Consider the following 16,487-nt stretch of genomic DNA (forward strand, 5'->3'; position numbering starts at 1 on the left):
ACATTTAAGTGGAGCCTCTATCATGGTATCTTTAAAAAGTTTCCATGCAGCTTGCAAGGATTTCACTTTCGGCACTGTACCTTTTAATATCTGTTTAACTAACTAACTGGAGGATTTTAAGGACAGGTTGGACATACAGGTTGGTCTAGGTCAGTGGTTCTCAATATATTTACTATTGTGGCCCATATATGCAGCTCTCTATGTATTACGTGGGCCGCATCCACACAATATATATATACTACATGTGTGGCCCTGAGGATATCGCATAGGCTGCAGCTGTATGCTGATTGGGCTGCGATTGAGAACCAATGGTCTAGGTTTATCGGTCCTGCCTCAGTGCAGAGGGCTGGACTTGATAACTTCTCAAGGTTCCTTCCAGCCCTACACTTCTATGATTCTATAAATCTCTCTCCCTCACCCCCACCCCACCACACCACACAGACGCAGACACATACCCCTTAACTGATGAGAATCAAAGGAATAAGAAGTTATCTTCACCTCTGCATTGTGTCATTGAAGGTCGCAGCTCAGGTGATAGAGTCTGCACCTCCCAAAGAGCCTCCTCCACAATCCAATGTATCGATAGCTTGGAGGGATCCTGGAGAGTGATCATGTTGGTAGTGACGAGATTCTATGTACGATCTAGCCTCTCAGTTCTAACCAATAGGAGAGAAGAGAGCAGTCCCTATTCCCACTTTCCTCTTCTGCAGACCCTCAAAGAGTGGGACAGAAAAGACAGACGAGCCCAACTTCAATAGTGTCTGCAGAGATCCCTCTCCCCACAGGGCATATCCACTGTCAGAGGATTTCAAACCGTCCATGCCAAGAAAAATGAGCTGACAGGGTCAGAACCAACCAGCTCCACCTGGAGTCACAGACACATTTCTAGTAGAAGCAGCTTCAATCCCAGTGAATCTGGTGAAATAAACAGCTCCCCTCTCCTCTACCCTGAACTCTACACTGCCCTGCCCCAGATCAAAGGTGTACAAATCAAATTAAAGGGGCTGAATCTCTCTAAAAAAGAAAGTAAGAACCTAGTGTCACGGAGTCCCCGGGTGATGCTCTGGAACTGCTCCCCACGAAGCCAGGCAGGAGTCTGGGGAAGTCTCCTTTCTGTGAGCAGCCTCTCTTCAGGACACACAGCTCACACAGCTTCCACCTTCCTGGGTCTGACCTTGGAGCATTCAGCATCCTCTGCCCCTCCGTGCATTTCCCAAAGAGAGTCCGCTCAGGCGGGCTCCTGGGGAAGCCGGAGGGTCCTGCACCCCAACTTCGCAGTCAGACATGACTCTCAGCCAGCCAGTAAAACAGAAGGTTTATTAGATGACAGGAACATGGTCTAACACAGAGCTTGTAGGTGCAGAGAACAGGACCCCTCAGCTGGGTCCATTTTGGGGGTCAGTGAGCCAGACAACCCTGTCTCCCCTTCACTCCTCGTCCCCAGCCAGTCCCAAACTGAAAACTCTCTCCAGCCCTTCCTTCTCTGGGCTTTGTCCCTTTCCCGGGCCAGGTGATCACCTGATTCCTTTGTTCTCCAACCCTTCAGCTCTCACCTTGCAGGGGGGAAGGGCCAGGCCATCAGCTGCCAGGAAACAGGGTGTCGGCCATTCTTTGTGTCCAGACCCCTGAACACACCTGCCCTCTAGGGCTCTGCAATGATCATACACCCTTACCCCACCCCCTAGATACTTAAGAACTGCACAGGAGAAACTGAGGCACCCCCACAATATTCAGAGGAAACATTAAGAACAGTCCCGCTTCGTCACACCTAGAGAACCGCCTGATGGGTTCTGAGCTGGGAGAGTGTCCAGACACAGAAAGTTACGGAGGTGATTGCTGATCATGACCCCTTTTACTGCCTTACATGGTGGGTCTCATTTGCGAGGGCTTGTGTTGACAGCTCCACCGACAGTTCTTGGCACACAGCCAGGCATGTGCAACCTGACGGCGGGGACCCTTAGAACCATTATCCAAGAATTATCCTTTATAAGTTCCTGCTCAAGGCTCCATTAACCTAGAAATGCAGTGAACTTTTCTTTCTTTTAGTATATGTTCCATTACCTTACTAGGCATTTATAGTAGGCAAATGAGATATAACAAGCAGGATCATGCTCTCCTCCTTTCTTCATGATCAACACCTTCTTGGTTTTTTTCTAATCCTTTGGTATCTTCCCAGTTCTCAATGGACATTTAAAAATAATTTCTAGTGTTTGGAAAGTTCATTAGCTAATTCCCTTGACTTGCAGGTGCATGCCATCTGGACCTGCTGGTTTGTGTATGTTCAGTATCCCAAGTATTATCTGACCTACTTCGTATCAGCAGCTATACAGTTCAGACAAAGTCAGCATTTTCTTCTTAATTGATCAGATGATTTCCTACCTCTTTTCTCAACAGAAAGAGATTTAATAAAGGAGTTCAGTAGCTCAGCCATTTTATAATAATCATGAATGCAATCTCATTTGTCATTCATTAATGTGCTTGCTTTCTTGCCAGTACTTATGCTTGATATACTTATAAGGAGACTTCAGATTTCCCCAAAGCCCTTTAGCAGCATTAACACTCCTTTTCACAAACGAGGGGAGCTCATTTTACCAGTATTAGACCATCGCTCTCCAGTGAGCATATGAATAAAATGAACAGAGAGGAAAGGTCAGAAGTGACAGCTGCTGTGAAGGTTTTAGGGAAGTCAAAGGAGGGCGAGTGAGGCCCAAGATTCCCAAGAGACAGCCATGTCTCAGGGGTAAGGCGGTAGCCCAATATTTGCTTGAACATCTACTTCAAGGTCCACACTCCAGGAAGTCCACCACTTGCTTTGACACCTCTGCACCCTCTGCTCAGAGCAGGCATTTGACCCACTGTGTGGAGTTAACCCTCTCCCAGGAGTAAATCCTGTCAGTTCCTTCATCGCTCTAAAGGACTCCGGTGCCAACAGTTTCTCAGGGGGGAGGATTTCTCAGGAACAGAATTGGAGGAAGTTCAGCATGGGGCCTGGCTTTATGCATAGTATTGAGCTCAGCTCTGCGGGGGTTCTCTGTGTAGGGCGACAGAGATGTTGCAAGGAATGGGGATGCCCCAGTGGATCCAGGACTTGGCACGTTCCCTGCATAAGTGAGGCAACAGCCCTGGGTGAGTGCGACTAGAAAGGAGCCTGCTGCAGCACCAGCAGCCCAGCAATGGTGGCCTGAGGTGGGCAGTGTTCCTCTCCCCTGCACGGAGTCCAGCTGAAGGGCTTTAGCATGAGAGATTACCCATGGGGACTAACTGCCCCAAGCACACAAGAGAGGACGTGGAATTGAAAAACGGAGTTTTGGAGAGACAGTCCAACCTGCTGAATGCCTGATAATCTGTTTATACTCTTTGGTACGGCAACCGAAACAGTAAACATTCCACCCAACATGCTAACTGCAATCAGTGACCGCCGTTTCAGGCTGCCCCACAGACTGAGACACAGGCAACTCCTGCCCTATCCCCATGGACAGCACAAACCCCCACACGGCAACCACCCATGCAAGCCCCAGCACCCAAAAACCCACAGGGGTGCCAGACCCCCGTTACAGTAGCTCACTGGTCTTCCTAGGCAGCGCTGGGAAATGAGAACCACTGAAATATCGCAGGACCTAAAGTGAAATAAAAGGGGAAAATAGGGTCAAAGGCCAAACTCACCAACGTCAGACTCTTTGTGGGTTTTGATGATTTCAGCCAGTTCAAAATTTCCTGCAATGATGGCCACCTGAAAAGAGAGGAAGGGAGGAGAAGTGAATGATTCTGAGCTGCACTATTCCCCAAGAAAGACCAGGCCTGCTAGCACAGAGGGAACTGCCATACCACATGGGCTAGCAACAGCCATTCACTGTGGCGGACTGCCACAGCCAGCACTCCTCCTGGCTTGGCCCAAAAGCAGCGTACGCAGCCAGCACCCCTGACATGGCATCCTGGTGCCAACAGCAATCCACATTCTTCCTGTAATGACTCCTACACTCAGAAGGTGGCAGAGAACTCAGAGCTCGGAGGAGGTTGAGTGGTGATGCTTCCACTACGAGCTGGGGATTAAATCTGGGGCTTGTAGTTGCTGCTGAAAAATTCTCATGTCTGGAGCTTGTTAGGAAAACATTTACTCTCGGTTATTTACCAGTAACTGAACTCTCTGCAGGTCTTGCCTTGGCAAAGTCATAGACCTGTGTTATACTTGTTCCAAGCTGTGCAGGCCGTGGAACCATTTCAAAGCAGGCAGCTGTTGGGGGCAGCCTGCTCCAGACAATGGCCACAGCACTCTAAACCAAGATTAAATAAAGCCCTGCCCATTAACCAGCTTGTAGTATGGCAAAGATTCTCATAATACTCAAAAGGAGCAAGGGAAAAAGGGAGGCTGAACATAGATCTGAACAGGAAACACATGTAGAGAATTCTAGTTACTAGTTAGGATCCTTTTTTCTCCTTCAAGGAATTGCTGCTACTCATCCTCACTTCTGGGAAACAAGACACCACTAGCAATCCTCAGGAGGGCTAATATGTGATTAAGTAGACAGCGAGTGAAGGACTTGTCTCCAGAAATGAGCATCCAATCAAGACAGTAGTGGAAAAATATGAATTGAACTCTATGTAGAGCCTTCTTACACATTCAGACTATTAAAGCATTACAAAGACAAGCTGCCAGAGCTGGTACTGCCCTAGCATAGTGAGTCCTAACATCTGGTACCTGCAACCCTTTCTGGCTGTAACAAGTCTGAACATAAAATATCATCTTTTTAAATAGCCTTTGGGCCAAAAATCTCTTGCTCATTAGACTTATCTCCACATGCAACAACCCACCAGGATGATTTGCAAAAGGGCTTAATCCTGCACATGGGAGTAATTTACAGCACCCTTTTCTCAGAGTCAGAGAGCGTAAGGCCAGAGGGACTGACAGATCATCCGGTCTGACCTGTACATCACAAGCCACCAACCCCACCCAGCTTCTGCACACTAACCCCTACAGCCAGAATCAGACCAAAGCATCACAGCCCTCAGGAGACTAGACTATGCTGTGCCACACGGAGAGAAGAGGAGGCATCTCAGGGCACCAGTGCCCAAGGCCACTGCAATGGCAGGGAAATGACTAAGTGACATATACGCAGATAACCTGGCAGCGACCCACACCCACATGCTGCAGAGGAAGGGGAAAAAGCTCCAAGGTCACTGCCAGTCTGACCTGGAGGACAATTCCTTCCCAACCACACATACGATGATCAGTGAGACTCTGAGTACGTGGGCAAGAGCCAGCCAGCCACGCAACAGAGAGAGAATGCTCAGTGCCACCTGAGAGTACTAGACCACTCAGTCCAGTGTCCCATCTCCAGACGGGGCCACCCCTGATGCTTCAGAGGAAGGACACAAAAACCACCAGGATGCATTGGCCAGAGAATCCCTTCATGAGTCCTGACCCCTCAGCCCTGAAGCATGAGATTGTTAGGAATGTAAGGTATAAGCTCAGGGCTGGCTCTAGGTTTTTTGCCACCCCAAGCAAAAAATTTGCCACCCCAAGCTCCGAGAGCGCAACTGCCAAAGCCAAAAAAAAAAAAGGGTGGCCAGAATGCCGCCCCTGGAATTGTGCCACCCCAAGCACGTGCTTGCTTTGCTGGTGCCTAGAGCCTGTTCTGATAAGCTGAAAGTGAGCCCCAAGCTATTGAGCCTTGACTCCTACTATCACCAACAGTCCGGTCATAAATTCATACTCTTACATTCGTCCTGCTCTCTTAAAACTAATTAAGTTGTTTGCCCCCCACAACTCATAGAATCATAGAACCATCGAACCATGGAAGATCAGGGTTGGAAGGGCCCTCAGGAGGCCATCTAGTCCCACCCCCTGCTCAGAGCAGGACCGATCCCCCACTAAAATACCGGGAGGCTGCCCCAGAACCTCGCCCCTCCAGTGGTTAGAAACCTGCTTCTAATTTCCAGCCTGAGTTTGTTCATGGCCAGGTTTGTTTGGGGTTTGTTCCAGCCTGAGTTTGTTCAGGGAGGGGAGGAGCGGGGGCGGGAAGAGGCGCAGCGAGAGCAGGGCCTCGGAGAGGGAGCAGAGTAGGGGCGGGCCCTGAGGGAGAGCCGGGGTGAAGCACTCCCAGGGAAAAAGAAAAGTCAGTGCCTATGGTTGTGCCAACACTGCCTTTCAGTTTCAATAGCTCACCACCCGCCCTGCTGTTTACCCCGAATGTGTTTATTGAGACCCATCAGATACCTCCCACCCCCCGTTTTCTGTTTGCCAGGCTAAACAAGCCAACCTCCTCCACTCTCCTCTCCTAAGACAGGCCCTCTATTCCCCTGATCATCCTAGCAGCTCTTCTCTGCACCTGGTCCAGTTTAAATTAATCTTTCTTGAACATGGGTGCCCAGGATTGTACACAGTATTCCAAACAAGGTTTTACCAGTGTCTTGTAAAGTGGCGTTAATACTTCTCTCTCTCTCTCCTGGAAATGCCTCACCTGATACACGCTAGGATCATATTTGCCTTTTTCACAGCTGCATCACATTGGTGGCTCAGAGTCATCCACTGATCGACCCCCACACCCAGGTTTTTCTCCTCTTCCGTCACTTCCAGCTGAAGAGTGTCCCCTAATGCCCCTACTCTACTTGCGCTCTATTGATGACATCTTCATCATCTGGACCCATGGAAAAGAAGCCCTTGAGGAATTCCACCATGATTTCAACAATTTCCATCCCACCATCAACCTCAGCCTGGACCAGTCCACACAAAAGATCCACTTCCTGGACACTACGGTGCTAACAAGCGATGGTCACATAAACACCACCCTATACCGGAAACCTACTGACCACTATTCCTACCTACATGCCTCCAGCCTTCACCCTGACCACACCACACGATCCATCGTCTACAGCCAAGCTCTGCGATACACCCGCATTTGCTCCAACCCCTCAGACAGAGACAAACACCTACAAGATCTCTATCAAGCATTCTTACAACTACAATACCCACCTGCTGAAGTGAAGAAACAGATTGACAGAGCCAGAAGAGTACCCAGAAGTCACCTACTACAAGACAGGCCCAAAAAAGAAAATAACAGAAAGCCACTAGCCGTCACCTTTAGCCCCCAACTAAAACCTCTCCAATGCATTATCAAGGATCTACAACCTATCCTGAAGGACGACCCATCACTCTCACAAATCTTGGGAGACAGGCCAGTCCTTGCTTACAGACAGCCCCCCAACCTGAAGCAAATACTCACCAGCACCACACACCAGAACCACTAACTCAGGAACCTATCCTTGCAACAAAGCCCGTTGCCAACTGTGTCCACATATCTATTCAGGGGACACCATCACAGGGCCTAATCACATCAACCACATTATCAGAGGCTCGTTCACCTGCACATCTACCAATGTGATATATGCCATCATGTGCCAGCAATGCCCCTCTGCCATGTACATTGGTCAAACTGGACAGTCTCTACGTAGTAGAATAAATGGACCCAAATCAGACGTCAAGAACTATAACATTCATAAACCAGTCGGAGAACACTTCAATCTCTCTGGTCACTCGATTTCTGATCTAAAAGTGACTATTCTTCAACAAAAAAACTTCGAAAACAGACTCCAATGAGAGACTGCTGAATTGGAATTAATTTGCAAATTGGATACAATTAACTTAGGCTTGAATAGAGACTGGGAGTGGTTGAGTCATTATACAAAGTAAAACTATTTCCCCTTGTTTATTCCTTCCTCTCCCCACCGTTCCTCAGACATTCTTGTTAACTCCTGGAAATGTGCTGGAAATGGCCCACCTTGATTATCACTTCAAAAGGTTTTCTCTCCCCCCACCACTCTCCTGCTGGTAACAGCTCATCTTAAGTGATCACTCTCCTTACAATGTGTATGATAAACACCCATTTTTTCATGGTCTGTGTGTATATAAATCTCCTCACTGTACTTTCCACTTTATGTATCCGATGAAGTGAGCTGTAGCTCACGAAAGCTTATGCTCAAATAAATTGGTTGGTCTCTAAGGTGCCACACGTACTCCTTTTCTTTTTGCAACTTGTAGTAGAAATTCTTATTAGACCGTAAGTGCACGGCCTTGCATTTTGCACTACTGAATTTCATCCCATTTCTGTCAGTCCAGTCTTCAAAGTCACCCAGATCCCCCTGCACCATTCTGATACTCCTCTGTATTGATGGTGCCTCCCAACTTTGTATCATCAGCAAATATCAGCACACTCCTACTGTTTGTGTTAAGGTCATTAATAAAAATATTGAATAAGATTGGTCCCAAGACCGACTAGAGGAACTCCACTAGTAACCTTTCTCCAGTCCGACAGTTCATCTTTTAATACAATGCCTTGCCATCTCCCTTTAGCCAGTCCCTTATCCACTGTACAATTCTTGTACTGATCCCCATCTTCTCTAATTTAACTAATAATTTCCTGGGTGGTACCTGGTTAAATACTTTATTGAAGTCCAAGTATATTAGATCTGCATTTCCCTCATCTAAAAAACCCGTTATATAGTCTGGCCTATGTCGCTTCAGAACCAACACTGGCAGGATAATTGTTTGCTGCAGATGAAAGTTTGACAGCACTCTGAGCAAGAATTTAGGTCATAACAATTTTATCCCTGTAATCACTTGTAATGGGCACACGAACCACGAGATGCTGAATCACTCTCACAGTTCAGGCACATGCTGTTGCCACCAGCAATGCTATCTGCAGAGGTAGGTGATAAAAAAGCAAAGCCTGTGACAAGTGTAAAGGATGAAACCCATGAGCTGAGTCAGAATTACGTTCAAATCCCAAGAAAATGATGCATGGACAGACTGTTGGGTACACACTCAAGGGCTGCTTACCAGTGACTATCGTTCTTTCTGGGCGGCTGCCATTGCATATACGCTCCTAGAAAAGGGGCCCCCGCTACACAAGATGCTGGAACTTTCTGAGAATGTGTGACTAGGGATACTGCACAAATGCTGTCTTGTGGCAATGAACATTAAGTGCCCAAGAAAGGTGCAGCCCCGATTCCCTCAGTTCCTTCACAGGAACACCAAAGTCCACAGATACAGAAAACCTCTAAGTACTAGGGGAAGATAGGCAAGGAGTTTAAATAGGCAAAGGCAGCTTCTTTGAAGAATGAGTGACAGGTGTTTAATTAGCAATAAGGGATGTCGCAAACAGGCAGAGGTGTTAGAAACAGAACTTTATGATGTGTGCTGAGCAGCCCACTTCACATGCTGAGGCTCTGCTGTTGGTCCCTACTCACCAGTCCCATATCTGTATTTCTACACCTCTGGTCCCGCACCAATCTAGTTCTCTTCTGAAACCTGACCCCCCACAGAAACCTCCAGCCTTGCCTCCCTATATGAGATAAGCTCTCGGATAGAGAGCACCTGTCTCAAGCTGAACCCAGGCAAGACCAAAGTAATGCTGATCAGAAAAGGAAATGCTTTAAAGAGCTGGCCAAGCCACGGTCTCCATCTTTCATTGAAGTTGCACAGCCCCCTTCATCAAAGTGGTACAAAGCCTCAGAGTCCTGTTTGACTCCTCACTAAGCTTGGATGATCAGTGACTAAAAATGCCTTCTTCCACCTGCAGCTTCTTCCCTCCCTCCTGAATTAGGGCCTGGCCACAGTACAACATGCATTTTCACCCGCTGGCTGGATTTCCCTGTAACTGAAATTAAATGTGAAGATAATGTAGAGGCTCCCGCTGGCACAGAAGGCAGCTGCCTGCCTCCTCCATGGCCTAGACCACCATGAGCACTTCCGGCCTGTGCTCAAGTCCCTCAACTGACTCCCGGTCAGCTTCTGAGGCCGGTTTAAGGCTTTGGTCCTAATTTTCAAAGCAATTAATGGCTCATGCCCTGTTACATCAAAGACTGAATTCAATCACAAAGCCTAGACAAAGCACATGAGAGCTGGGGATAAAGCCTAACCTAAACCTCCCCCACTGCAACTTGAGACCATTACTCCTTGTTCTGTCATCTGCTACCACTGAGAACAATCTAGATCCATCCTCTTTGGAACCCCCTTTCAGGTAGTTGAAAGCAGCTATCAAATCCCGCCTCATTCTTCTCTTCTGCAGACTAAATAATCCCAGTTCCCAGTTCCCTTTCTGCAGACTAAATAATCCCAGTTCCCTCAGCCTCTCCTCATAAGTCATGTGCTCCAGCCCCCTAATCATTTTTGTTGCCCTCCACTGGACGCTTTCCAATTTTTCCACATCCTTCTTGTAGTGTGGAGCCCAAAACTGGACACAGTACTCCAGATGAGGCTTCACCAGTGCTGAACAGAGGGGAATGACCACGTCCCTCGATCTGCTGGCAATGCTCCTACTTATACAGCCCAAAATGCCATTAGCCTTCTTGGCAACAAGGGCACACTGTTGACTCATCCAGCTTCTCGTCCACTGTAATCCCTAGGTGTTTTTCTGCAGAACTGCTGCCTAGCCACTCGGTCCCTAGTCTGTAGCGGTGCATGGGATTCTTCGGTCCTAAGTGCAGGACTCTGCACTTGTGTTGAACCTCATCAGATTTCTTTTGGCCCAATCCTCTAACTTGTCTAGGTCCCTCTGTTTCCTATCCCTACCCTCCAGCGTATCTACCACTCCTCCTTAGTTTATCTCACAAAGGGCCCTGTGCACAAAGCTCCTGACTGGGGGAGCCGTCCATCCCCACCAATTGGCTGAAATGCACTACTTAAACCAGAAAGAGGCACAGAAAGTTGTCTGACCAGCAAGGTGAATCCCAGGCTGACTGCTACTTCGGACCCTCCCTACATGCCTGACATCTGGGTTCCTGCTCTCCTTACCTCTGGCCCCGTCTGTTCCTGATTCCTGCTTTCCTGCCTCACTCTATGTCTCTGCTACAATGCCCTACTCCTGATGATGACTACAGCTTCAACCCCTGGCTTGACTCCTGACTCTGGCTCTGTCCCCAGCTCTGGTTCCTAGCTCCTGACTCTCTAACCCAGAGGCCTGACCCACCCATGCCCTGGTCACTACAGAAAGGTACTAGGGAGAACACTTTCAAATTTTCTCCTCAATACAGTCACCCTCAAGGGACACAGAGCCATGCTTTGGACACCGTGGTTTAAAGATGCCAGTGAAACCTGACAGAGTTCTGCTGAGCTGTCCAAATTTTCATCCATTAAGGTGCCAAGATCCAACTCACTAGGAGAAGGGACCTTAGATTTCGGTGCAGAGTGAGCTGCTTCTTCCAAGATGAATCTAGGGACACTGGTGATATCCAAAGTAACTTATTTGCAAAAGAAATCTGAACATCAGTGTCTGCCCAAGCTAAAGCCACCACAGTTAAATGAGCCATCTCTTGCTTCACTTTTGGAAGCACAGAAGGCAGCAGAAGGAATAAGGGAGAAGCAAAAAGGAGACCTCAGGGCTAACAGAGCACAAAGGCATCTGAATGGGCTCCTCAACCCCTGCTCACTTCTTCACAAAACAGGAGGAAAATCTGATTCACCACTGACTCCTTCCACTCATGTTGATGGAAATATCTGCAAATCAGGTTGTCCGTTAGAAGGTTTTCTTGTCCTGCCACAGAACAGCTTACAGGGCTATTGGATTTCATATGCATTATTCCCTCTGTCTCTTTTCCACTTGGTGATTCCGTATTGCCTGTAAGAATCTCTGCCATTTTTCCTTTCTCAGCAAAGACACCGTTTCAGAGACGAGGGTGGAAATTCTCTTCCAAATACCAGTGCTGGGTGGAAAAAAGGAAACGGTCAGAGCACTTTCTGAGGGACAGGCCACAATAGCAAGGATTAACAGACAGGCGAAGGAACACACACAATTCTCCTAAGCTTGGCCCAACTTGCTGTATAGAGACATTTTAGCTAAGCATGGCGAGGTCACATTTTTAAACTGACAGAGGAGACGGCTACTAGGCTAGAGGCCATAAGCCTGAAATTCAGAGGCAGGAAAGGACTTAATTTCAGGTGGGTAATAACTGGCTTGGTAACTTTCTACATTTCCAGAAAATACTTTCAGAGCAGGCAAATCAAACGTGCTCTGCAGCACTGACTCTAGGAAGTCTCTCAGTAGGCTCCAAGAAAGAAATTCATAAACTTGCGCTAAGCTCTAGCTTCCTCCACAAGAGAAGGGGTCTTCAAAAGACTGGCTCAGACCTTCACATATTGAACTTGCATGAGTCTGTCACCCAAGAGAACTTGCTGACAAAGATGAGCAGACAACATTCCTGGATGCTTGGTGAAGATCAGGGAAGCTGCTGAGAGGAGGTACTGTCCCGGTACTCAATTCACAGTGTTTTATGGAGATATGTAAGGATAGATTCCAACAGTACAGGGCTCAACCTAGTCCTGGCAATGCAGGGAGAGGATGATGGCACTTAGTGTTACCATGCAACACTTCCTTGAGAAAAGAAAACTGGAAGAATACAAACCAATTCCATGGAATGTGACTGCAAACCTGGTGTATTGCTTTCAGATGGATCTCACCCAACCAGTTCTTACGAGAAAGGGCCTGGGGTAGGCATAGCAGGAGGGAGAGTTCCTCAGCATCTGTAGATTCAAGTAGTCCTTTGGCAGGGACTGTAAAGGCATTCCAACAGCTAATCCTTCATATTTCTCATGCCCTTGATATTCCTGTATGTTCTACGCAATGCAAAAGGCTAGCATTTTATAAAATTGCACCATGGCCTATTTTCTGGAATCTAAAATGACAGATTTTACAGCCATAGTGCAAAGAGAACCAAATCCAGTGAGACATGCCCTTTGAGCAGCCTTTGATGTCTCTATTACTGCAGTGAGATTAATAATGTCTGCAGTGACTTTAAGAAAGGATTCCTATCGCAGGACAGCTGGCTTATTTCATGAGATTTGGAACAGGGTGCTTGATCTTCTCTGTGAAACTCCTAATCCTTTCCTTCCAATCTAACCACCTTTTTCCCTCCCATTGGGGACTGCACATTCTTTTCCCTCCTACTGTGGTATAGGATCACTGTGAATTATTGGCTCCCAAGCCCCAAAAAGGAGCCGTCGCTTGCACTTCCAATCAATGAAACACAGGACATTTGGGCAAGGAGGTCTGTATATAATGCCAAGGAACAGAAGGCTCAGATCCGTGCCTGAGGCCATGCCCCCTAAAGTCTAACTGCTTTCACACAATACGGTGGTCCATGCATCCAGGCCTAAGGACAATCCAAAAGTGAGGTTGTACCCATGCAACCCTATGAAGGAGCCATTTTAAAATTCAGGGCAAAGAACAGAAAGACCCACTCAAACGTAGCTATACAACAGGAAGTGGCCAGCAGCTCTGGGATTTAAGCCAGATCCAGTGGTGGCAGGAATTGTGCGAGCCACTCCACACACAGCTTTGCTAGAGAAAGGGACATCCAACCTGCGGTATCCTCTACTATTCAAACCTCAAGCACTTCTCGAGCTTTGCCAACGCACAGCTCCAGGACCCTCAGCCACCTTTTACTCCAGCTCGGTTCCCTGCTGCTGCCCACTCTGCTATTCCACCCCTTCCCCATGAACACCCAGCTCAGCCAATGCACCCCGTTCCTGACGTGAGGAGGGGCATAGAGCCCAGGGCTGGAACAACACAGGGCGCTGCAGCTCAGGGTTGCACTGTGTCTGCGAGGATGTTCTCCTGCAAGGGAAGCATGCTGTTTGATGCTGATGCTGCCCCTGTGCATGAGGTTCCTCTCCCCACCACAGGGGCAGGGCACAGACCCTAGGGGACTGGCTGGAGACACACCTTTCCTTGAATCCCAGTTCTGCCTATTTCCTGTCCCCAAAACGTGGCTCCCATTCAGCAAGGATCTAGTGGTCATGCTGCCACTGCAGTTTGCTGCCCATTTGCAACGTACATTAATCATCACAGTTTCACCTGTGCGCAGTCCAGTCTGTAACAGGAACGAGAAGATCCCTCAGCCTCTGCTGCTCTCCCCATGGGAGATATGCTGACACAGGCCTGGGATAAAAATAGCCCAGGATTTATCCCTGGTACAGTAATGTCCTGCCAAAGCGTAACGCACTAAGAGACCACCTGCAAATGATGGATCTCACTTCCTATTAGCAGAACCAGCACAGCAGCCTTTCACTGAATGGTCGCAAATATCAAACCAGAAAACTCTAGTCTGCAGAAAGAAATGAAGACAGGCCCTGGCCCCCATGGCAGCCAGGCCTGTGGCAGGGTGAGTTTCCCCCCATCCCAGACCCATGGCAGCCAGGCCTGTGGCAGCGTGAGCTTCCTCAATTATGCCAGTCATTGGCTATATTAAGGAATCTTTTCCATCCATGCCTTCAGGGCTGCTCCAATTGCCCCACACTTGTTGCTGTGATGGTTTCTGGCAGCTCCTATTGGGTAGGTCTACACTGCAATTAAAAACCCGCAGCTGGCTTCTGCCAGCTGACTGGAGCTCGCAGGCTCAGGCTAAGAGGCTGTTTAACTACAGTGTAGACGTCTGGGCTTGGGTGGGAGCCTGAGCTCTAGGACCCTGTGAGGTTGGAGGGTCCCAGAGCTTGAGCTTCAGCCTGAGCCGGAACGACTACACTGCAATTAAACAGCCCCACAGCCCGAGCCCCACGAGTACAAGTCAGCTGGCAGGGGCCACCTGCAGGTGTCTAATTGCTGTGTAGACCTACCCACTGAGGCCACCCCCAGCCAAGCCTTTCTCTCCCTGTTCCCTGCCAGCAGCGGTGGCTTTGGTATCAGAGAGGGATTTCCTTAGAAGAGATTTTTCAATCTCCTCATAATTTATACTAGCTGTTTTTGCTCTCTTGTTTCCTCAGGCCCTGCAAACTGAGTTGTGCTCTGCACTGGACTTATTCCCTCTCCTACACATCTGGAATGGTCAAGGGGGCCGCATCTCTGGGTATGTTTACACTTCCCACGTTACAGCATGGCCGCGGCAGCACTGTGATGTGGACAGTGTAGTCATGCTTTCTCGCCGGGGGAGAGCTCTCTCCCAGCGATAACAAACTAACCACCCCGAATGAGGACTGGTAGCTTTATCGCTCGGATCATAGTTCCCAGCAATAAAGTACTGTCTATATTGGCACTTTTCAGTTCCTAAACTTTTGTCACACAGGAGGATGTTTTTTCACACCCCTGAATGACTAAAGTTTAGCGCTGAAAGTGGCTGTGTAGACATAGCCTCTGTTCCTCTTAGGAATCTTCACTAAAGGACACTGCAGTTTCCTCTGAGAGGAGGGGCAAACCACAGGTCACTTGGGACAGACAATACAAATCAGCAGTCATTAAATTCCATGGGTTCACAGAGGAAACCTCACTTTATTCACGCTTGTCACAGACAGGCAATGGCATGGCAGAGCTGGACAGAAACAAACACTCAAACAACCTTAACTCTGCCTTGTAGCAACATCATGCAATGAAGACAGCTTACTTACCAGTATTTGCTATGCTTCAATCATCACCTCTGCATTCATGCTTGAGGGATACTGTGCCCCTGGTGTAGCACTGTGGAAGTGCCTTCAAAAGCTGTGTTTGTTGGGGGATCAAGTGTGCATAACAGTGGCACCATATTCTATATCGGGGGCACTCCCTGAATAAACTCATGTCCTGACTGTATACAGAACTCCAAGGTAGAGCAGTTGGTGGGGGGCAAGTATGAATGCACAGAGGTGACTATCAAAGAACAACAATTACTGGTAACTAACCCCTGGATAGAAGGTAGGCGAGCAGTTCTTTAATGGAATATGCACTGCAGCACCACTTTCTCCAAAACAGGCATCAGAACCAAGGCCAGAGAATAGTGCTGGGTGAAAGTATGCACTGAACTCCAGCTTGCTGCTTTGCATGTGTCCACCAGCAAAATGCATCTAGGCATGCCACCAGTGCTGCAGAGGAGTGCCTCTAATGGAGTGCAGAGGGAAGAACTGGTGTCCTAGCTCAGACAGAACAGTGCTCTATACAATTTTTTAATAAGTTGTGAAACCCTTTATTAGGAAATAAGTGGGTCCCCCCAGCATTTACCTGTCATTTTTTCTAAACGTCTTGGTCTCCTCTAGTTAAAAACAGAACATAATTTCACATCTAGGATATGAAGATGTGCTTCCCCTGGATGTTAATAGAGACTTGAGACGAACACACAGAGTAGGAAATATATTGAGAAAGGTGGAAGTTGGACACCACCTTAGGCATTAAGTGAGGAAGCGTTGTCCCAGACCACAGCGTCAGGCAGGGGAGCCCTTACTGCACTGAGCGCACTAACCCCAGCAGAGATGACTGCGATGAGGAAGACCATCTTTTAAAAAAAAAATGGACACTTACCTTCTCGTAACGGTTGTTCTTCGAGATGCGTTGTTCACGTTCATTCCAATCAGGTATGCGTGTGCCGCATACACAATCATTGGAAAGATTTCCCTTAGCAGCACCTGTCGGGTCGGTCGTGGAGCCCCCTGTAGTGGCACCTTTATGGCACTCAATATATGACCCTGCCAACCCGACACCCCTTCAATTCCTTCTTCCTGGCTACTCCAACAGAAGGGAAGGAAGGTGGGTATT

At 48.2% G+C, this 16,487-nt stretch overlaps 1 protein-coding gene across 9 annotated transcripts in view; it reads right to left on the reverse strand.

Annotated features, from left to right (window-relative positions):
* The window catches only part of SHANK3 (SH3 and multiple ankyrin repeat domains 3), a 769,810-nt gene that overhangs the window by 469,088 nt on the left and 284,235 nt on the right, over positions 1–16,487 (reverse strand). For all 9 annotated transcript variants that reach the window (XR_013635242.1, XM_073329053.2, XM_073329054.2 and 6 more), the window contains one exon: positions 3,664–3,730. Coding sequence is in view for 8 of the 9 variants with exons in the window: in XM_073329053.2 (XP_073185154.1) it covers positions 3,664–3,730 (67 nt within the window). In the remaining variant the exon portion in view is untranslated. The remainder of the gene's footprint in view (positions 1–3,663; positions 3,731–16,487) is intronic.

This window comes from Lepidochelys kempii, chromosome 1 (genome assembly GCF_965140285.1).
Source record: "Lepidochelys kempii isolate rLepKem1 chromosome 1, rLepKem1.hap1, whole genome shotgun sequence".
NCBI classification, from domain to species: Eukaryota; Metazoa; Chordata; order Testudines; family Cheloniidae; genus Lepidochelys; species Lepidochelys kempii.